This window comes from Protopterus annectens, chromosome 6.part1 (genome assembly GCF_019279795.1).
Source record: "Protopterus annectens isolate FY-2018-M chromosome 6.part1, PAN1.0, whole genome shotgun sequence".
In the NCBI taxonomy this organism is placed as follows: domain Eukaryota; kingdom Metazoa; phylum Chordata; order Ceratodontiformes; family Protopteridae; genus Protopterus; species Protopterus annectens.
Genome location: NC_056738.1, coordinates 386,828,983 through 386,851,488, shown reverse-complemented (window position 1 = coordinate 386,851,488; position 22,506 = coordinate 386,828,983). Strand labels below are relative to the sequence as shown.

Genomic DNA, 22,506 nt, shown 5'->3' with positions numbered 1-22,506 from the left:
GGCCAAAAACTCGCACTACGCCTAGAAAACCGATGACCAAACCGCAGACTCAGGCCCATATGCCTCAAAAACAAATGCTTAGAATGGCTGAAGACCTTATTACCTTAATTAGGGGAAGCCAGCCTTCCCCCTCTAAGAGACCTAGAACTGATATTCTTTCTGATTTCTTCCGATCAGGAATCTGATATCTCTGCTCTTTCTGATTACCAGGATTTGCTCTTATCTAGTTATGAGGATTCTGATGCAAAGGAATTCCATTCCTTCTGCTTCCCCTCTAGAAGATTTTTTTTTCAGTGGAACCTTGCAATCTCTTAGAGAGCATTTCCGCTGGGAAAGCCAGGATTATTCTGAGTCCAAAAAGAGACTTAGGTAATTCTTACTCCTGCCTCAACACAGACCTTTAGCTATCCCTCCTGTTCTGGACATTGTAGATGATGCTATCTTGAAATCTATCCTTACCCCAGACACTTTACCTTCAGCTCCCAGGTTCCTCTTCAAGAATCCTTCTGCAGATCCAGAGACCATTTCCCAAGGACCAAAAGGCATTAAGGCTACTGCTGCCAAAAATCCTACCCCTTCTGATAGAGATTCTAGAACCTTAGACAGATGGGGTAAGAAGATAAACACTTCTGCTACTTTGGCCATTAGGGCGTTAAATTGCCAGTTTCATATGTTATCGGCAGCATATTGTGGGACTACTTAAACAGAAAATGATGTTGATTCCTGACTGTGCTGAACACAAAGACTTGCAAGATTTAATGCATTCTGCAGAACAAGTTGGTAAACGTACTTTGCAATGTGGTTTTGACGCTTTAGAAGCATCTTGCAGGGCTGCTGTCAATAGGTCTGTACTTAGAAGGCATGCTTGGCTTAAGGAGTAAAACTTGCTATATCATGTTAAAGCTAAATTACTGGATGCTCCCTTAAACCAAGACCACCTTTTTGGCAACAAAGCAGAAGTCCTCAAAAGGATGGAGGAAAAAGCTAAGTCTATGCAAACTGTTAAATATTTCCTACAAGTACAGCCTCCCAGATTCAGTAGGCATTGGCCTTCAAAGAACTGGTCCTTTCCAGTCCCTTCCAGGCCTTCTCAGTCCAAATCCAGGAACAGCAGACCACCAAGGCTACAGTCTCAGGCTATGCACAGATCTAAGCAGTGGGGGGGGGGGGGTCTCCCACTTCCAGAGCAGGGAGTAGTAAGCCACCCCCTATAGAAAAATGGCACAATGACTTAACCTTAACCCTTCCAAGCCCTGCTCAACTACCTGCTCACTTAGGAGAAAAGCTCACCCTGCATGCAAAAAACTAGGAACTCATTACCCAGGACAAATGGGTTTTGAACATAGTTTCCCAAGGATACAGACTCCACTTCCACACACTACCAACCCCAAATGGTTGGCCAGACCTACCCCCAAATCAATGGGTGGAGGCCCAACAGCAGGTTCTCTCTCTTTTCAGTATCAGGGCTATTCAACCTGTCCCAGCAGAACAAAGAGGACAAGGTTTTTATTCAAGACTTTTTGGTACCCAAAAAAGACAACTCCTGACTTCTATACTGGGCCTCTCTATTCTCAACACCTTTCTGGTGATTCCAAAATTCAAAATGCTAACTCTTCAACAGCTTCTTCCTATGCTAGCCAAGGATGCCTGGCTTGCAACCCTAGACTTAAGGAAGCCTACCTGCACATCCAAATAAAAGAGGATTCTGCAGACAATACCTACGTTTCAAGGTGGGCTCCATGCACTTTCAGATGTCCTTCAAGAATGCAACTGCAGTCATAACATATGGGTTGTCCTGCCTCAGGCAGCCCTCGGTCGGCCGGATTCCAAAGTCTGGGTCCGACGTCGGCTGATGTCGCATTTCTCTCCGACGTCAGAGCGGCTGGAGTATATAAGCATCAGCCGACGCCATCTTCTTCTGTCTTTCTTGCCGCACGGAGCCCGAAGCAGAAGCAGTTCGCAATTGCCGGTCGGTCAGCTCCTGTATTCTTCGTAACCGAAGTCATTAAAAAAGCTAAGTACCCCGTTGGGGACCTTTTCTTGCCTCAGCCGATGTCAGAAATTACTGAAAAAGTAAATAATTGTTTGTCTTGTGGTAAACAAATACCTCATAAGAATTTCCACTCTTACTGCCTCCCTTGCCTTGGCCCAGACCACGACGTCTCGGCCTGTGCCGCCTGTGCTCGCTTCAACAAGCGCACTCTCAGGCGCCGGGCGGAGTTCGCTGAAGAGTTTTTCGGCGAAAAATTTGATTATACAATGCCGTCGGAACAACCGACAACGCAGACTCCTAAGAAACGAAAAGACCGGGACCGACATCCTCGGCCCGCGTCTTCCACCGACACCACGCCAAAACTAACCGCGAGTGCCCCGGTTCCCTCTGAGGCGGTTATTCCACCGCTCCAAACCAAAGACACCACATTACCGATACCTCCGATACCGGAGGCCACTCCGCCAGTTATTGATTTTCCTCCGGATACCGAAAACGAGGAAATGCCCGAGACCATTGCTGTTGATAAGGTCACTCCTGCATGTGGAGCGGCTAGGCCTCCCATGTCTATCAAGGCCTACACACGTGCCAAGGCAGCCAGCAAGTCCAAGCATATTACTGCTAAAACCTTACCTCAGCCTACTCCTGAAACTCAAATCATGTCCATGGCCGCAGATTTAATTTCCCTGATCAGAGGTTCCCAGGCCCATCCTGAGAGAGGATCCCAGCCTCCTCCTGATAAGAGGCCCAGGGTTGAACCCTCTGACCCTCTGCCTTCAGATGAAGATTCTGAGGACTCTGTTCACTCCGAAAGCCAGGAAGAGCCCTTCCAGACCTATGAGGATTCAGATGCAGAGGACTCCATTCCCTCGGCCTCTCCTCCTGAGGATATTTCTTTTGGGGAAGTTCTGCATTCCATGAGGGAGCAATTTAAGTGGCAAGGCCAGGAATTTTCTGATGCCAGAAAGTGCCTTCGAACCTTCCTCAAAAAGCCTCAACACAGACCCTTAGCTATACCTCCTGTGCTTGATGTTTTGGATGACTTATACTCTGACTCCAGTGTTACCCCTGATACTCTTCCTGCTGCTCCTGTCAAGCCTGACAGATACTATAGGGTCCCCGAAACCCATTCTCATTTATTTAGGGCCCATGCTGTTGATTTAGAAACAATTTCCCAGGGGCCTAAAGGGGTTTCAGCTACCACCTCCAAAAATCCTTTGCCTTCCGACAGGGAAGCAAGGTCCTTAGAGAGATGGGAGAAGAAGGTCTACACCTCTACTACTTTATCTATGAGAGCTCTCAATTGTCTTTCAGATGTTTCAATATCAGGATTTCCTGTTAGATGATTTACAGAAAAGATTGGCCTCTCCTGAACCTTTAGATATGAGGTCTTTGCAGGAGGCTGTGCATAACTCTCATCAGGTTAGCAATCATTTTTTACAGTGTGGATATGATGCATTGGAGGCTTCATGTAGGGCAGCTATGACAGCGGCGGTCATTCGTAGACATGCATGGCTAAAAGAACAACCTTTACCAGATCATGTTAAGGCAAAACTTCTTGATACACCCTTGGAAAAGAACAAGCTTTTTGGTGCTAATGCTAAAGATGTGTTAAAGTCCATTGAGGAAAAAGCTAAGTCAGTACAGACAATCAAAGATTTCCTCCAGGTTCAGCCGCCCAGATTCAGCAGGAACTGGCCTTCTAAAAACTGGTCCTTTCCTAATCCTGAAAGATTTCAAAGGGGTAAAAACAGGCGTGCCCGAGGAAGAGGGCAATACAGAGGATCCTACAGGGGACGACAATGGCAACCAGCAAACCAAAGAAGTGACAGGGGTTTCTCCTGCCCCGCAGGGACAAGCTCAATGACTTTCCTCTACTTCCGCTGACCAAGGAGCAAACAGAAGCTCCTTTGGGCGGAAAGTTATCTCTGTTTTCAAGAAATTGGCACAAACTGACAAAAGACAAATGGATTTTGGACATTATAGACCACGGTTACAGGTTCCACTTTCATACCTTGCCAAGAAAACAAGGCATGCCAAACCTTCCACAAAATCAGAGGGCAGAGGCTATCAAGCAAATTTCTCTGCTTGCTCAGATCAAAGCAATAGAAAAAGTTCCACAACAAGAACAAGGTCAGGGGTTTTATTCAAGACTGTTCCTTGTTCCAAGAAAAGAAACTCAATGGAGACCAATACTGAACTTGTCCGCTCTAAACACTTTTCTCATAGTACCAAAGTTCAAAATGCTGACTTTACAGCAACTCCTTCCCATGCTGGGCAAGGGGTCTTGGCTGATTACTCTGGACCTCAAGGAGGCATACCTGCATGTCTCTATCAGACACAGCTGCAGAAGATACCTCAGATTTCTTGCAGGGCCAGAGCATTATCAATTCTCAGCATTGCCATTTGGCTTATCTACTGCGCCCAGAGTATTCACGAAATGCCTGGCATCAGTAATTGCTCATTGCAGGCTCCAGGGGATTCAAATCTACCCGTACCTGGACGATTGCCTCATACAAGCGGACAACAAACTAACCTTGACAAAAAACTTAAATTATTTCATACACTTGCTACAGGCTCTGGGATACACAGTCAACTTTCAAAAGTCAAGACTTCAGCCATCCCAGCAAATAACCTTCTCAGGAGCCAAACTAGACACAGCCTCTCAAATGGCTTACCTGACAGAAGACAAGCAAAAGAAGTTAACTCATTACTTCAAAAGTTTAGCAAAGCTCACCCAGATGACTGCAAGGAGTTTCCTACAGGCCCTGGGTTACATGGCATCCTGCATTCTCTTGGTCCCACTAGCAAGACTGCACACGAGAAAGCTTCAATGGTACTTAAAAAGCTTATGGTCTCAACACAGCAACAACCTAGAAGCAACTATTCCACTCATTCCATGTCTTCAAAAGGAATTTCTATGGTGGGCCACAGTAAGCCAGGTAAACACAGGCATGTCGTTCAAAAAACCTCAGATAACACAGACAATGACCACAGACGCCTCAGACCTTGGATGGGGGACGCACATGGAGGGCAGATGTATTCAAGGGCAATGGTCCCCAAAGGAAACACATCTGCATATCAACCAAAAAGAAATGCTAGCAGTAATGCATGCCATCGAGGCCTTTGGACAACAACTTCAACAAGACCACCTACTAATACGGACAGACAACACCACTGTGATGTGGTATATAAACAAGCAGGGGGGCACTCATTCTTACCCCCTTTGCAGACTAACAATGAATCTTTGGGAAAAATCACTGGGTCTAAACATACAGCTGCAATCCCAGTTTGTTCCAGGCAAAGACAATGTTCTGGCGGACAGTCTAAGCAGGAATTTCCTAGACCCCCACGAATGGAGGCTACATCCAGACATCTTTATACGACTCACCTCGACATGGGGCAGGCCGGACGTGGACCTATTTGCCTCTCACCTCAATCATCACTTACAAAAGTTCTGCTCAAGGACATATCATCCACAAGCATGGAAAGTAGATGCCCTCTCATTCAACTGGAGCTCCCTAATAATTTATGCATTTCCACCCCTGCCACTGATGACCACAGTGTTATTAAAGATCAAGGCTGAGCAACCGAAGGGGATCCTAATAGCTCCAGACTGGCCAAGACAACACTGGTACCCACTACTACGGAGCATATGTCACAACAAAACGTGGGCCCTTCCACAATGGCCCCAACTTTTGACTCAACACAACTTCAGGACTGTTCATCCCAACATCCAGACTCTACAGCTAACAGCTTGGGAAATCCCATAAATAACCTCAATTTACCTCTCTCCAAGGAAGTTCAGCGGATACTAACAGAAGCCCGCAGACCATCCACCAGAAAGGCTTACTCAGCCAAATGGAAGAGATTCAGCATTTGGAATACCAACAAGGGTCATGATGCATCACTTTTGAGCATCCCACTCATTCTGGAATACTTGGCAGATATGTTACATAACGGACTCTCATAATCTTCCATAAAAATACATGCTTCAGCTATCTCAGCTAGATACAACACTGATCCACCTGTGTTTTCACATCCTTTGCTAAGGCAATTTCTTAGAGGAATCAAGAATATAAAGCCCCAAGAAAGGCACCAGTACCAGCTTGGGACCTCAATTTTGTCCTAGAAAAATTGACTCTACCTCCCTTCGAGCCAGCAGCTTCTGTGGATTTACAATTTCTTTCCTGGAAGACAGCTTTCCTGCTGGCCATAACCTCAGCAAGAAGGGTTTCGGAATTACAGGCCTTAATGGCAATACCACCGTTCATAGCTTTTCACAGAGACAGGGTCTCCCTACGAACCAACCCTACTTTTCTGCCAAAAGTGGTATCCAGAGTTTCTTTAAATCAAGCAATTCACCTGCCTACTTTCTTTCCCAATCCTGAGAACAAAGGGGAAAGACTGTTACATACCTTGGACATACACAGACAACTTCGCTACTACCTAGACAGAACCAAGACCAGTAGGAAGTCTGATCAACTTTTTGTAGCTTACGCCCCTGGAGTACAAGGAAAAGCAATTTCCAAACAGACAATTTCAAAATGGATTGGACATTGCATCAGATTCTGTTATTCCTTCCATGGAAAGAGTGTGCCAGCCAATGTCAGACCACACTCCACCAGAGCTACAGCCACCTCTACAGCTTTTTTAAGAGGGGTGCCTACAAAAGACATTTTAGAAGCTGCTACATGGAGCTCCGTGCATACATTTTCCAAACACTACAACCTCCCTTTATATTCCAGATCCAGAGCAGGCTTTGCTTCGGCAGTCCTGCTGGGATTGATAGCTACACCATCCTTTTCCTAGAGCATACCACCTCCCCCAGCTAAGCTATGGTATTCAACCCATATGTTATGACTGCAGTTGCATTCTTGAAGGACATAGTACAGTTTTGTACCTACCATAAATGTAGATGTCCGATAGATATGCAGCTGCAGTCGGGTTTTCCCTCCCTCCTTCCCCTCTATGCCTTGGGTCTACTCCTCTCCCTATTATCCTTAGCTGGGGATATCTGTTATGGTGTATCTGTTTATTGCTTATTTATTGTCTGGAAACCTATTTTTGTCTTCCAATTTGATTACAGCCTTCATTGGAGGGCACCTGGCATCTGGGGCAAGAAACACTGAAGAAGATGGCGTCGGCTGATGCTTATATACTCCAGCCGCTCTGACGTCGGAGAGAAATGCGACATCAGCCGACGTCGGACCCAGACTTTGGAATCCGGCCGACAGAGGGCTGTCTGAGGCAGGACAACCCATATGTTATGACTGCAGTTGCATATCTATCGGACATCTACATTTATAGTAGGTACAAAACTGTACTTTCTCTGCACTTCCCTTTGGCTTATCTACTGCGCCCAGGGTGTTCACAAAGTGTCTAGCTCCAGCCATTGCATTTTGCAGGCAGAGAAATATTCAGATTTACCCATACTTGGGCAATTGTCTGATTCAGGCAGAAAGCCAGGACTTGCTATTACAATACCTGGCATTCGTAAAGAAACTTCTAACCTCACTGGGGTACACCATCAACGAAAAGAAATCTCACCTAGTACCCTGCCAACTGATTGTTATCCTGGGAGCAAGCTTGAACACACCTTCCCAGATGGCATTCCTCACTCTGGAGAAACAAGTTTATTTGACAACCTACTTCAAACTATTGGCCACAAAACCCCAGCTTTCTGCAAGGAAACTATTGCAAGCTCTGGGGTTCATGGCCTCTTGCATGCTGCTAATTCCATATGCAAGACTGCATATGAGGAAACTCCAATGATATCTAAAAAGCCTATGGTGTCAACATTCTCAGGACCTGGAAACCATGATTCCTATCATTCCTTGTATAAGGACATAGTTCCTTTGGTGGGCAGAGGCCTGCTACCACAAGGGACTCCCTTTCTCTCTTCCCCCTGCCGCCCAAACCCTAACAGAAGCATCAGACTATGCATGGGGGGCTCACACGGCAGGGCAGTGCATTCAGGGCAAATGGAACCCGAGACATATGCACCTGCATATCAATCAAAAAGAAATGTTAGCTGTACAGAATGCTCGGACAGCCTTCAAAGACCGTACTCTTCCAGGACAACAATTAGTAAAGATGGACAACACCACAGTTATGTGGTACAGAAACAAGCCAGGGGAACCCACTTGTATCCTCTCTGCAGTCTAGCCATGGCTCTGTGGAACACAGCCTCGAGCTACCAACTACACCTACAAGCACAATTCCTGCCAGGCAAACTAAATTCACTGGTAGACAACTTAAGCAGAATTCTCATGGACCCACACGAATGGAAACTAGAACCCAAAATATTCAACCTCTTGAGGAACAAATGGGGGACTCCAGAGGTAGACCTGTTTGCCTCCCCTCAGAACTACCAATTGAACAAATTCTACACAAGAACTCCCCACAGTCAAGCTTGGAAAGTGGATGCCCTGCCCTTTACCTGGGAAAGCCTCTCGGTTTATGCCTTTCCCCCTCTGCCTCTCCTCTCGAAGGTTCAACTGAAGATCAAACAGGACAAGCCAAGGACAATACTGATTGTACCAGACTGGCCAAGATATCATTGGCACCCCCTCTTGCGCAGTATGACACTGCTACAGCCATGGCACCTGCCTCACACCCTTCCCTGCTGTCCCAGCAGGCGGGCCAGATTCTGCACCCTCAGCTTCAAATCCTGAACCTTGCAGCCTGGCTATTTCTTTGAGCTCTCCTTTAGCATCCCTCAGTAAGTAGGTGCTGGATGTCATTCTGGAGGCAAGGAGGCCTAGTACTATAAAATCCTATGCTGAAAAGTGGAAAAGATACTGTTCCTGGAGCCAGGCTCAGGGGATGGGCACAACAGTGCCCAGCTTACGTCATATTCTAGAGTACTTAACAGAAATGCTTCACAAGGGCTTATCCTTCTCATCAATTAAAATTCATGTCTCTGCCATTTCAGCACATTATAATATTGAGCCACCCCTCCGAAAGACATGCATAAATGGGCATGCCTTCGTTGAAGGTTGGGCGTCGAGCTGGCAACTTGGCACCATAAAAACCTACCGCCAATCATTAGCAGACCGGAGTTCTGCTGTGGCGACCCCTAACCGGGAAAAGCCGCAAGACAAACAACAACAACATAATACTGAGCCACCCCTCTTCTCTCACCCCTTGCTAAAACAATTCCTTAGAGGGGCCAAAAATTTAAGACCCCCCAGGAGAGCTCCCACTGCAGCCTGGAACCTTAACTTTGTATTGGAAAAGCTCACCCCCCCCCCCCTTGAGCCAGCTGCACAAGCAGAGTTGAAATTCCTTTCTTGGAAAACAGCCTTCCTTCTAGCCATCATTTCAGCAAGAAGATTGTCTGAATTACAGGCCCTCATGGCAGTGGAACCCTTCATTATCTTCCATGCGAACAGGGTTTCCCTCGGGACTAATCCTTCCTTTATGCCCAAGGTGCTGTCTAGTGTAGCCCTAAATCAATCCTTTCATTTGCCTACTTTTTTCCCTAATCCACAAAACAAAGGGGAACGAATACTGCACTCTCTGGACGTGCACAGACAACTTGGATTCTATTTGGACAGGACTAAGCCTCTCAGAAAATCTGAACAGCTGCTAGTTGGCTTTGCTGCAGGGGCAGAGGGGAAGGCCATTTCAAAGCAAACAGTTTCCAAATGGATAGCCCATTGCATTCATTTCTGCTACAAGCACCATGGAAAACCTACCCCACAGGGGATACGATCACATTCCACCAGGGCTGCATCTACCTCTACGGCATTTCTCAGAGGAGTCCCTACCAGGGACATCCTAGAAGCTGCTACCTGGAGCTCTGTACATACTTTCACCAAGCATTACCACATGCCTGTCTTTTCTAAATCCAGAGCTGGATTTGCCACAGCAGTCTTGCAGGGCTTAATAGCTGGCCCTAATGCTTTTTAACTACCTACTCCCTTCCTTAGCTTTGGAAATCAACCCAAATGTGATGACTGCAAAAGTGAAACATGAAGAACATAAGTATAGTTGTGTGTACACTTACCATAAATGTAGATGTTAGTGTATTCACTGTTGCAGTCCTGGGTACCCTCCCTCCAACTCCCCTGACTTCTCTTGGCTCTACCTTTCTTTCTTGTTTAGTATTTTAATTTTTTCTTGTGTATTTGCTTTTTGATGGGGGTGTACCATACCATATAATTGCTTCCTATTGTGGGGGCACCTGACATCTGGGGCAAGAAAAACTGATGTAATGGCATCGGCTGCATGTTTTATATCCCTGACCTGACGTCATGGAAGAAGCGACAGCATCCAACGCAGAAATCTAAAGACTCTCTTTTATTCAGGCCGGCTGAGGGCTACCTGCAGGCAGATAACTCAAATGTGATGACTGCAACAGTGAATACACTCAAACATCTACATTTATGGTAAGTGTACACAACTGTACTTTCTATCCAGGAGCAGGGCCTCCTTTGGTTCGATGGTGCTGCGGCATATCCTTTCATGAGGGCCACCCAGGCTTTATGTATCTGGGGACTCTGACATTATTGTGAGGAGGAATTAAGAAGACAACATCAGATTAAATGGTTATGCCTTACCATAACTTGGCATCTGTGTTATCTTCCTTAATTCCTCCTCACTTTCCCACCCAACCATCCCTCTGCCTTTCTCTTGTAGAGGAACCTGGATGACGAAGGGACTCTTATTTCCTATGTTTGAGCCTCTTCTGCCATTCCTTTGATGTGTGGGTGCTGAATGTTTGGAATCTGCAAACGCGATCTGAGGTACATGGATGGATGTGGGACATTATGGGTAGGAGGGAGGAGCTTGAGAGTCGGCCCCAAGTTTGTGGAATGTGGCCGAGCCGGATCCAAGGGTCTGATCCTAGACCCCATCATGAGGAGGAATGAAGGAAGACAACACAAATGCCAAGTTGTGGTAAGATTTAACCTTTTATTTTAATTTAAAATTTCAAAGACCAGGATCTTGTCACACTCAAGTACCAATACTGGCACAAGACCAGCACTGACTTTTTCAGGGGAGCAGGACAGTACAAGAAGTAGCTAGGACCAGTGAGTAACCCACATCTGTTTTATTGCTACTCTGGTTTCTCCTGAAGGCTCTGCTATCACAATAAGTACTTCATCTCACAAGTGTATTTTTCAGATATTTATGCATTGCCTAATGAAATGAATTGCACATTTCAAAAACTAATGTAACCAATTTCTTGCATGTTTGTTTTACAGGAGATTCTGAAACAAGAAATCGGATTGCTTCAGACCCATTGTCTGCAGAGCCAGAAACACTGGATGAACCTGGATCATTCAGAGCACGTTCAATGTCAGCACCTGCAAAGTTGTTAGCAGCCAGACAATATGGACGGGAGCTGCGCCGAATGAGTGATGAATTTGACCGGTCATTTGGGGTGAGTACATTTTTGGGTAAGCAGAGTTTTCACATATTAAAACATATACACTGCTTAGAAACATTTTGTTTCCTAAGAAATAAGAATAATGGTTGCTATGGGATCATAAAGTTCAATGTTGTTGTACAGCATAATTGGATAGTCCATTTCTTGAAAAAAATATGTAGAGCACAAAATGGATTCCAGTCTACTGTTTTATAGTGCATATATACAGGCTAAACAGTAAAAATCTATTAACTTTAATTATTGTTTAGCTTTTGAGGTAATCTAAGACACAGGACACACATATTTGGGAATAAATTAATTAATGTGATCATAATTTGTGATGTTGGCCATTCTGTCAGCCTTTATAACATGGGGCTGCTTAAATGTAAAAACACATTTGAATGCATATATGTGCTGAATGACTGTCTGATCCAGTAAGTAAGCTATTGTAAAAGGTGGTCTTACAGATACTGCTTTGTGGCTTGTTGATCTTTTGAGGGCTAATGTACAACTTTGAACATGCTGAAGTTATTGATTAGAGTGCTGCTCTGTATTTGATAAGTCCATTATTGGGCCTTATTGGCTGTCTTCTAAACATTGCCTGATCCTGTGGCTGGAAAGAAGAGTTCTCAGTACTTTAAAGTGATAGTCACACTCCATCAGGTCATGCTTTTTAACAGAAACATGAAGTCTTGCCATGTGAACTTGAAGCAAAGATTTTAGACCACATTTTCCAAGCCAAGTTTTGTCAAGAGTTTGGGAATCAGTTTATACTCTGTAGAAAGCCAATGGGTCACCTGGCAGTGGTCTGCAAGGTGAGACAGTTTTTTGCTCAAACCATGCTTTAAGTCCACCCATATCTTCTCATTGTTTAGTGTTAGAGGAGGAATTGTAGGGGATCTTCCCTTTCTTTCCCGCACTGTAGAAGTAGACTGCTAGCCTAGCATAGCATGGTGATTGGAGTACTGCGAGTGTGTTCTAGATGTGTGAGTTTGGGCTAGAGAGAAGAATGGATTTGTGATTTACAAGAGCAGTACTAAGACACAAACTGGTAGCAGTACATTATGTCTTTGTTTTGATGAGTGTGGCATGCCCTTTTTTTTTTAATTGTTCTTTGTTGGATTTAATTCAACAATGACCTTGTATTTGCTTTGCACACACTGCTGCTTACCATACATGTTCCTTATTTAGCTGATGCATGCTTGGGAAAGCCTTGTGTTGCTAGAATATGTTTGGGCAGCTTTTTTAAGGATAACACAAACCATCTTTGTTTAAAAAAAAACAAAAAAAAAAAACCTAAAGAACAGAATGAATATAAGAACAAAATGGAAAACTTGTGTGATAAGCAAATAACTGTGAAATATGTAGCATTAAACTGTGAAATGTAAGCGTAATGCCTGTCAAGGCTACCTAAGTCAGCAGGTTGTATCTATATGTGAAGCATCCAGCCAAGTGGTGAGTGGTGATCTGGCAGATTTTCAGGTTGATCTAGTGATCTGCCTGCCCTTAAGTAAGCATATTAGTACATTAGTAACTGCATGTCACATTGGTATTATAGTTCCTCTCCAGCCATTGCATTCTTTAAGTTACTTCTGTGGAAGTAAGCTGTGAAGTTTATATCATCGCATTTTACTAATCCTAGCAAAATCAAACGTCTTTCTTTTTAAATTTGCAGTTTTAAGTTTTCTTTAAATGCCAGAAATCAGATAGTGTTTAGTCAACACCATTTTTAAAACCGGTATGCGTGAAGTGATTAATGGAAAAAAAGTTCTACTTTAACCTTATCTTTAAGTTGTGAAGTGTGCCTAGAACTTAAATGAATTACCACTAGAGAGCAGAAAGTCGTAGGCAAAGTTTAAGGAGCAACTGGTAGCCTCCGATTACTAAACATTGTTATAAACACTGTGAATCTTATTAAAGGGTTTTAAAGAACTCCAACTACAATCTTTGAATGGTTGCATCATCCAGATACAAGAGGACATAAAGAGTTTACTTACTACCAAATGAGGGACAGTCCTCTCATATCAGTAGATAATTGTGAGATCTTGTCTGTTAGTGTGGGTCTATGACTTGGAAAAATGTCATGTAGTATAAAATACCTAGGATGGCAGCCAGAAGGCTATGTCTCTCAGAAGGCCAAGTCCCTACACACTGATATACCAGCAGATGCTCAACTTGTGGATATAGTCTCCAAACTGTCATACTTGGAGAAGGTGTGACTTGATGTCAGTGGATGCAGAACAACTGGCTGCAGTGAAGATAGTTTTGAGGCAAGTACTCTATGAATTTATGCCACAGTTAGTGACTTTTGTTAACAAAATTTTCCAATGGAAAGTGGTAGCAGTGGTAGCACAGTCGTCTGATGCCAAGAAGATCAAAAGACTGTAGCTTCTCTCCTCACATCAGGTATTTGGATTTATTTCATATGACTTCCACTGATGTCCTTCATGGATGCATCTGCAGTCATAACAACTGGGTTGTCCTGTCGTCAGGCAGCCCTTCAGTCGGCCGGATTCCAAAGTCCGGGTCCGGCTTCGGCTGATGTCGCACTCCACCCGACATCATCTCTGTTGGTCTTCGGGTATAAAAGCATCAGCCGACGCCATTTTCCTCAGTCTTTCTTGCCGCGTGGAGGCCCAAGCAGAAGCTGTTCGCAAGTGCCGGTCGGTCGGATCCAGAGATTACTTCTACCGAATACTACTTCGAAGACTTCTAAAGCTAAGTACCCCGTTGGGGACTCTTTCTTGCCTCAGCCGATGTCAGAAAAAGTTAACAATTGTTTAACCTGTGGGAAACAAATACCTCATAAAGATTTCCACTCTTACTGTCTGCCTTGTTTAGGCCCAGCCCACGACGTAGCAGCCTGTTCGGCCTGTGCTTCTTTCAACCGACGAACGCTTAGGCGTCGGTCGGAGTTTGCAGAACAGTTTTTCGGTTCTGATTTTGCGTACATTATGCCGTCGGATCCTCCGACTACCCAATCTACCAAAAAACGCAAAGATAAAGACCGAAACCGAGAAAACTGATCAAAGTACGGCTGAACCTACTCCTACAACTGAGGCCCCTGCTACAACTCTTGAATCGACCTCAGAAATTTTACCCACTACGGTGGTTGACTTATCAGACACCATCCCCTTGGATGTCTCTACCCCAGCACGTGGTGCTGCTAGGCCTCCAGCAGCCATGTCCATTAAGGCCTTCGCCAGGGCTAAAGCAGCCAAGACTACTAAAACAGTGCCTGTTAAACCCCCCACATCCAGGCCCTCTTCTAGTTCTCAAATGCTTACTTTGGCAGAAGATTTAATTTCTTTAATTAGAGGATCTCAATCTCACCCAGACAGGGCCTCTCAGCCCCAGAGAACAGACCTAGGGCACAGCCCCCTGAGCCAGTGTCTTCTGATGATTCTGCTGATGAATCAGACATAACTGACCAGCCAGAGGCTCCCTTCTCCAATTTTGAAGATTCTGATGCTGAAGAGTCCATTCCAGCTGCTTCCCCACCAGAAGAATTCTCCTTTGGGGAAACCTTGCATGCCATGCGAGAACAGTTCCAATGGCAGCAACAGGATTTTTCAGACTCCAGGAAAAGACTTAGGACCTTTCTGCACCTCCCACAGCACAGGCCCTTAGCTATACCTCCTGTTCTCTCTGTGGTGGATGATGCTTTCAATGATGTTTGCTCCGCTCCAGATTCTTTACCCCGAGCCCCTGCCAAACCAGACAGATTTTACAGGGTGCCAGATACTCATCACCACCTTTACAAGGCCCCACTTGCAGACCCAGAAACTATATCCCAGGGTCCCAAGGCAGTAGCCGCGACCATAGCTACAAACCCTATTCCTTCTGAAAGGGAAGCAAGGTCATTAGACAGATGGGGTAAAAAGCTCTACACTTCAGCTACTCTCTCAGCTAGAGCTTTAAACTGTCAGTTTCACATGATACAATACCAAGAGTTTATGCTTGATCAGTTAACTAAAACTAACCACTGATGAATCTCTTGATAAGAAATATGTATTAGAGATGGTAAATAACATACAACAGGTTAGCAACCATTCCTTAAAATGTGGCTATGATGCACTGGAGGCTTCATTTAGATCAGCCATGACAGGCACAGTGATAAGAAGGCATGCATGGCTAAAGGAACAAGCTTTACCGGATCATGTTAAAGCTAAGTTGCTAGATGCTCCTATGGACAAGACAAGTTTGTTTGGTACACCTGCCCAGCAGGTCATGAAGAAAATGGAAGAAAAGGCAAAATCTGTTCAAACTGTTAAAGATTTCTTGCAGGTTCAACCCCCAAGGTTTAGCAGGAACTGGCCTGCCAAAAATTGGTCCTTTCCTGACTCCACAAAATTTCAAAGGGGCAGGAATAGACGTTCCAGAGGCAGAAACCAATCCAGAGGAGGTGCCTACAGAGGACGACAGTGGCAAGGTAACAACAGAGGCACAGACACAGCCACTGCCACTACAGCACAACCACAGTGACTTAACCCTAAATCCGCCTACCAGGGAACAAATAGCAGCTCCTCTAGGCGGAAAGTTAACCTTATTTTCAAAGAACTGGCACTACATAACAAAAGACAAGTGGATTTTACAAACCATAGATCAAGGTTACGGTTTCACTTCCACACTTTACCAGTCAAAGAGGAATGCCAAATCTACCTCCAAATCAAAAACAGAGGCTCTACGCCAGATAATGGAGTTAGCAAACATGAGAGCTGTGGAAAGAGTGCCAACAGCAGAGCAAGGAAAGGGGTTCTATTCCAGACTATTCCTAGTTCCAAGAAAGGAAAAAGTTGGAGACCAATTCTCGACCTGTCCACCTTAAATACATACATCATTGTCCCAAAATTCAAAATGCTGACCCTACAGCAACTTCTTCCCATGCTGGGCAAGGAGTCTTGGCTGGTAACTCTAGATCTCAAGGAGGCATACCTGCACGTCCCCATTCAACCAATCTGCAGAAGATACCTCAGATTTCTTGCAGGATCAGAGCACTATCAATTCTCAGCATTGCCCTTTGGCTTATCTACTGCCCAGAGTATTCACAAAATGCCTGGCATCAGTAATCGCCCATTGCAGACTACAGGAATTCAAATTTACCCATACCTGGACGACTGCCTGCTACAAGGGACAACAAAAGCAAGCTGACAACAGATTTACAAAGGGTCATTTACTTGCTACAAGCACTGGGATACACAGTCAATTTACAAAAGTCAAGGCTGATGCCATCCCAAACAAGGACATTCTTGGGCGGAATTGGACACAGTAAAACAAATGGCATTCCTGACTACAGAAAAACAAAAGAACTTCCTCTTTACTTCTTGGCACTAACAAAACTGAACAAGTTAACAGCAAGAAAAGTACTGCAGGCCTTGGGCTTCATGGCATCATGCATAATCTTGGTTCCATTTGCCAGACTACATATGAGAAAACTACAGTGGTACCTAAAGAATTTATGGTCCCAACACAGACACAGTCTAGAAACAGAAATCCCACTAATTCCATGCTTAAAACAGGAGTTCCTATGGTGGGCTCAGGCATGCCAGTCAAACCCAGGCCTACCCTTTCGCAGATGTCAAGCAAGCCAGACCATCACAACAGACGCTTCAGACCTAGGATGGGGGCCCACATGCTGGACAAATGCGTGCAAGGATTGTGGACACAGGATCAACTTCACCTGCACATCAACCTAAAAGAAATGCTGGCAGTAAAACTGGCAATCCAAAAGTTCAAACCATTTCTCAAAGAGGGCCAGTTGATGATAAGGACAGACAACACCACAGTCATGTGGTACATCAACAAACAGGGAGGCACTCATTCATACCCCCTATGCAGAATGACCTTGGAGCTGTGGACCCTGGCACTCAGCTACAACATCCAGTTACAGGCAATATTTGTACCGGGGAAAGACAATACTCTAGCAGACATATTAAGCAGAACCACTTCGGATGCCCACGAATGGAAGCTGCACCCGGACATCTTCAAGACCATCTCAAAGAAATGGGGAATGCCACAGATAGACCTATTCGCATCACCTCTCAATCACCAGCTCAAAAAATTCTGCACAAGGACATTCCACCCACTAGCATGGAAAGTGGATTTGCTCTCCTTCAACTGGAAAGGCCTAACAGCATATGCATTCCCACCTCTTCCTTTGATACACAAGGTACTACTAAAAATCAAGGAAGAACGTCCAAGGATAATCCTGATAGCTCCAAACTGGCCAAGACAACACTGGTACCCACTACTGAGGAGCATGTCTCGGAACAGTATGTGGCCAATACCCCTGATGCCTTTGATGTTAACTCAGAACAACTACAGCATCATACATCCAAACCTAAAAACGTTGCAACTGACTGCATGGAACATCACATAGCAGCAGCTAATCCAGAACTTTCCCAAAGAGTTAAAGACATTATTCTTGAAGCACGCAGACCTTCAACAAGAAGGAACTATGCTGGAAAATGGAAAAGGTTTGTCATTTGGAGTACGGAAAGAGGAAAAGATGTGTCAAACATAGATATGCCTAACATTCTGGAGTATCTGGCCGAACTTCTTCATTCAGGCCTGTCCTACTCCTCCATCAAGATACATGCATCAGCTATTTCAGCAGAATACAGCTTTGATCCACCTGTTTTTCGCACCCTTTGCTCAGGCAGTTCCTCAGAGGAATCAAGAATGTAAAACCTCCAAGGAAACCACCATTACCAGCTTGGGATTTAAACTTTGTGCTAGAAAAGTTGACACTATCACCCTTTGAACCAGCAGCAACAGCAGACCTACAACACCTGTCATGGAAAACTGCTTTCCTACTGGCAATTACTTCAGCAAGGAGGGTTTCAGAACTACAGGCCTTAATGGCAGTGCAACCCTTCCTAATCTTCCACCAAGATAGTGTCCATGAGGACTAATCCTACATTTATGCCCAAGGTGGTATCCAGAGTGTCTTTAAACCAGGCAATCCACCTACCTACCTTCTTTCCCAACCCACAAAACAGAGGGAAAGAATACTGCATACCTTGGATGTACATAGACAGCTACGCTACTACTTGGACAGAACAAAAATAGCAGAAAGACTGACCAACTTTTTGTAGCCTATGCAACAGGAAGGGAAGGAAAAGCTATTTCCAAACAGACAATCTCCAAATGGATAGGAAATTGCATACGATTCTGTTACTCCTTCCATGGAAAACCAATTCCACAGAACATAAGACCTCATTCTACAAGGGCAACAGCCACTACCACAGCCTTCTTACGAGGAGTGGCAACCAAAGACATTATTGAGGCGGCTACTTGGACCTCCGTGCATACATTTGCCAAGCATTATAATTTGCCTCTATATTCCAGATCCCGAGCAGGGTTTGCCACTGCTGTACTGCAAGGGATCCTAAACACACCATAATCTACTTTTATCCTCCTCCCTAGTTGGCTATGGTATTCTACCCAGTTGTTATGACTGCAGATGCATCCATGAAGGACATAGTACAGTTTTGTACCTACCATAAATGTAGATGTCCGAACTGGATAGCATCTGCAGTCAGGATTACCCTCCCTCCTTCCCCTCTGTGGTACTCCTAGGGTATTTACCCTCCTAATAGCTAGCTGTTGGGGAGTCTTTTATGGTGTATTTGTTTGTATATATGTACATACATGCTTATTGTTGTGTTTACCTCTATCTATTTGGAAACATTGGCATCTATCCAAATTTTAGCCTGCAAGAGGGCTACTGGCATCTGGGGCAAGAAACACTGAGGAAAATGGCGTCGGCTGATGCTTTTATACCCGAAGACCAACAGAGATGACGTCGGGTGGAGTGCGACATCAGCCGAAGCCGGACCCGGACTTTGGAATCCGGCCGACTGAAGGGCTGCCTGACGACAGGACAACCCAGTTGTTATGACTGCAGATGCTATCCAGTTCGGACATCTACATTTATGGTAGGTACAAAACTGTACTTTATGCTACATTGAGTTGGTGGTAACTCAGAAGGATATAAAAGATCCCTAAGCATCAAAACTTGTAGGGACTTTTTATTAAAATGGCTTAAAAACCGTACATTTTGACAACTTATCTGTTACTGATTATTGCTACCTTTGCTAACTGAGATTCAGGTTTCTTTTCCAGCAGAACCATGGAACAGTTTACATGTCCCACAATTCTGTCTTCCTCTGGATCCAAGAAAATGAAATAAAAAGCATTTGCCTGTACATTGGGCTTCTGTGTCTCATTTGCTGGTAGGTGACTTTTGTGGCCATTTCTGATTTCTCAGGCCATTTCTTTATGTCCCCAAGCCCCTCTGCTGCTGTATCCTGTCTCTTCAACCAGTAAGACATATCCTCTGAGGCTGTTGAGATACCCTTGACAGGTATGAGAGAGCCACAGTTGTTTGTCTCTGTGTGGCCAAGCTAAGAGACCTGTTTTCCAGGATGAAGCTCCATCCAGGAGTCAATATTATTTCTTTATGAAAAAGAAACAAGTAGTTAAGCATTTATTTTCCTCAAGCTCAGTTTCTGTAGATAAGGAAGATTTTATTGGACTGGTTCAGTGTTTATTACATACATTAAATCCTTTGCATTCTGAATGGAATTTCTTTAATAAAAATAAGAGTTTCCTCAAATTTTCTGAAGATTCCTTAGCTGGTGAACAGGAAGTGGACTGGGAAAGTTCATCCTCTTGTTTCTACTCAAGCACTATATTCTGATTTTGAAGAAAGTTTCCACAGAATCTCCTCTATATGAATGGCCTGTTTCTGAAGCTATTTCCAGAATGAATCAAATGTTTCTGTGAGAAAAAAGAACAATATTCTTGCTTCTTTAAAAGTGCTATGATTTATTACAATTTGAATTTCCTCAACCAGCTGTTACTCTCCCACTTTTGCCAGTTTTAGAGGATGGTTTTCAAAATGCCTACAGTATCCCTAATAGTCAACCTGCAATCCCAAAAAAAGGAAGTACACTTTATAAAGTTTCACAGTCTTTATACTTGGTTATCCTAGATCTGACCCTGCTGCTATTTTTGAAGCAGATTCATCTGCTACAAAAAAAACTTTTAATGTCCTCATTCTCAGTACTACTGTAGCCTTTGGGTAATGGCTTGCCAAGCTCTCACAGCACCCAGTCACCTTGCCAAAACTTTAACTCCCCTCCCTGTCACTCACTTTGGCTGCTGATGGGCTGCACCCTTTTTTGGAGGAAATTGTATTAGCAACCAGAGTAAGGTAAATCTTCAACATTTTCCTACTGCCTCAAGGAGAAACCTCATTCTGCTCCATTGGAACAGCAGTTTGTCAAAAGCTTCTTGCCCAACAGATAAGACCCTTTTGGGGTCCCCTTCCTCTCATAAATAACTTTATTGAATGTTAGTGATATAATTTCTGATCTAAAAAACAGCAGTTATGGTATTCCACCTTAAGAATATCAGTTTTTGTCAGGGATTGTATGTGCATCTGCTCAGTTTACTTGGTTTATATTTTAAGTTTGTGTAGAAAACTGATTTAATAAAAATATTAAGTATTTGGGCTGTGCTTTTACAGTCTGAATGTTTATCCTGCCTGTTAGTTTTACACCGAATTAGAATGTTTTCCCATTTCCTGAGGTAATAAATGAACAGATGTCTATTTTTGTACAATTCAACCTTTGGGTTGTCTGTTCCGATCAGATATGACCTCTCCAGCTTTACTAAAGCTGTGGATCCAAGGTGCTGTCTCCTCACCTATCCATAATTCCCTTCTGTCCACTAAGGTACTTAAGATCTCATTTGCAGCCTGAACTTTCAGATATGTTTTCTGAGGGCCCTGTTTTCTTCACAATAAGTGATTTTTTTTCTACTGTAATAGCAGAGATTTTTCTTCCCTAACCCTTTCTAGATTTAGTGTTAGCATAGTTATTAGAAAATAGCTGATAGTGTTAGTATTAGGCTTATAGGTGTGCTGTGTTGAGTTTTGATATTGCTTAAGTAGTGAAGTAGGTATTTTTTCCTATATTTAAATATTTGAATCTTTCTTTATAAGTATGTTTGAAATAGAGAAAAAGATAAGTATTTAGACAAGTCCTTTCAAATATTTGTAGGAGTACATTTTTCACATAAATATTCTTGTTATAGTTGTTGGTTAGCTTCTACTCTGATGTCAGACAACCCCCAAGGTTTCAAGAAGTGCATGGCTTGTGGACATAAAATTTCACTTCAAGACCTGCACTCTATGTGCGTTTTTTTGGGCTCTGACCACCTCAAGGCAAATTGTGATATTTCTGCTCCTTTTGACCCAAGGCCATTCAAGGTCAGAGAGAGAAATGTATCTTAAAGTCTTTGCTTACCCCTCAAAAAGGGTCTTCATCTTCTCAACATTCAACATCTAGTATTTCTAGACCAATTTCAGCTTCCTTGGGAAAGAAAATTAAGAAAATAAAGAAAAGGAGAAGGAGAGAGGAGTTGAAAGAAAAAAATCTAAAGAAAGAGAAAGATCTGAAGAGAATAGGATTGAGAAGTCTAGAAGAGGTCTCTGGATCCAACAGGTCTTTTGGGTCTGACACCAAAGACTCTGAGGAAGTCTGATGTATGGGCTGCTTGGATCCAATCTCCTTCGCCTCACCCAAGATTTTCCATGGAACCAATGAGTCCTACGGTCCACTCACCCATACTGCAAGAGAGACTGTACTCCATACATCCACTGTCCTCGGTCTGTCCAATCCACCAGAAACCTTTCTGAGGTGGACATTGCTTGAATAATGCAGAGGTTCCTGAAGACATAAATCCAACTAGGTATTCTCCCGGCACTGTCTCCCATGGGTGCTCTAGTTATAAATCCAACTACCCCTCCCTTTTTTTCTCCAGTACCAGTCTGCCCCTTGGATGTGGTCCCCATGGGTCTGACACCACATTCTCCTCAGCTGGATCAGATAGCTCCAGGAACTTTGGCTTCATCAACATCCTTTACTCTCTTATCTGCCATTTTTTTTCTTTCTTTGATCGAGATGAGTCTCTGAGCTGAAGCTTTGGTGCTGGAGCCCTGGCAGTGGAGTCAACTCTGAAATTTTCAGAGTCCTCTGTCTCTTGGGGCTTTGACTCTTGATATCTTGGGTCCAAGGTCAGCCTCTGAGCCAATGCTGATTGGTGTTGGCATTGTTCCTTCATCCTC

At 44.1% G+C, this 22,506-nt stretch overlaps 1 protein-coding gene across 2 annotated transcripts in view; it reads left to right on the top strand.

Annotated features, from left to right (window-relative positions):
* BAD (BCL2 associated agonist of cell death) overlaps positions 1 to 22,506 on the top strand; it is a 392,415-nt gene that overhangs the window by 272,374 nt on the left and 97,535 nt on the right. For both annotated transcript variants that reach the window (XM_044075801.1, XM_044075800.1), the window contains one exon: positions 11,206 to 11,384. In XM_044075801.1, the coding sequence (XP_043931736.1) occupies positions 11,206 to 11,384 (179 nt within the window). The remainder of the gene's footprint in view (positions 1 to 11,205; positions 11,385 to 22,506) is intronic.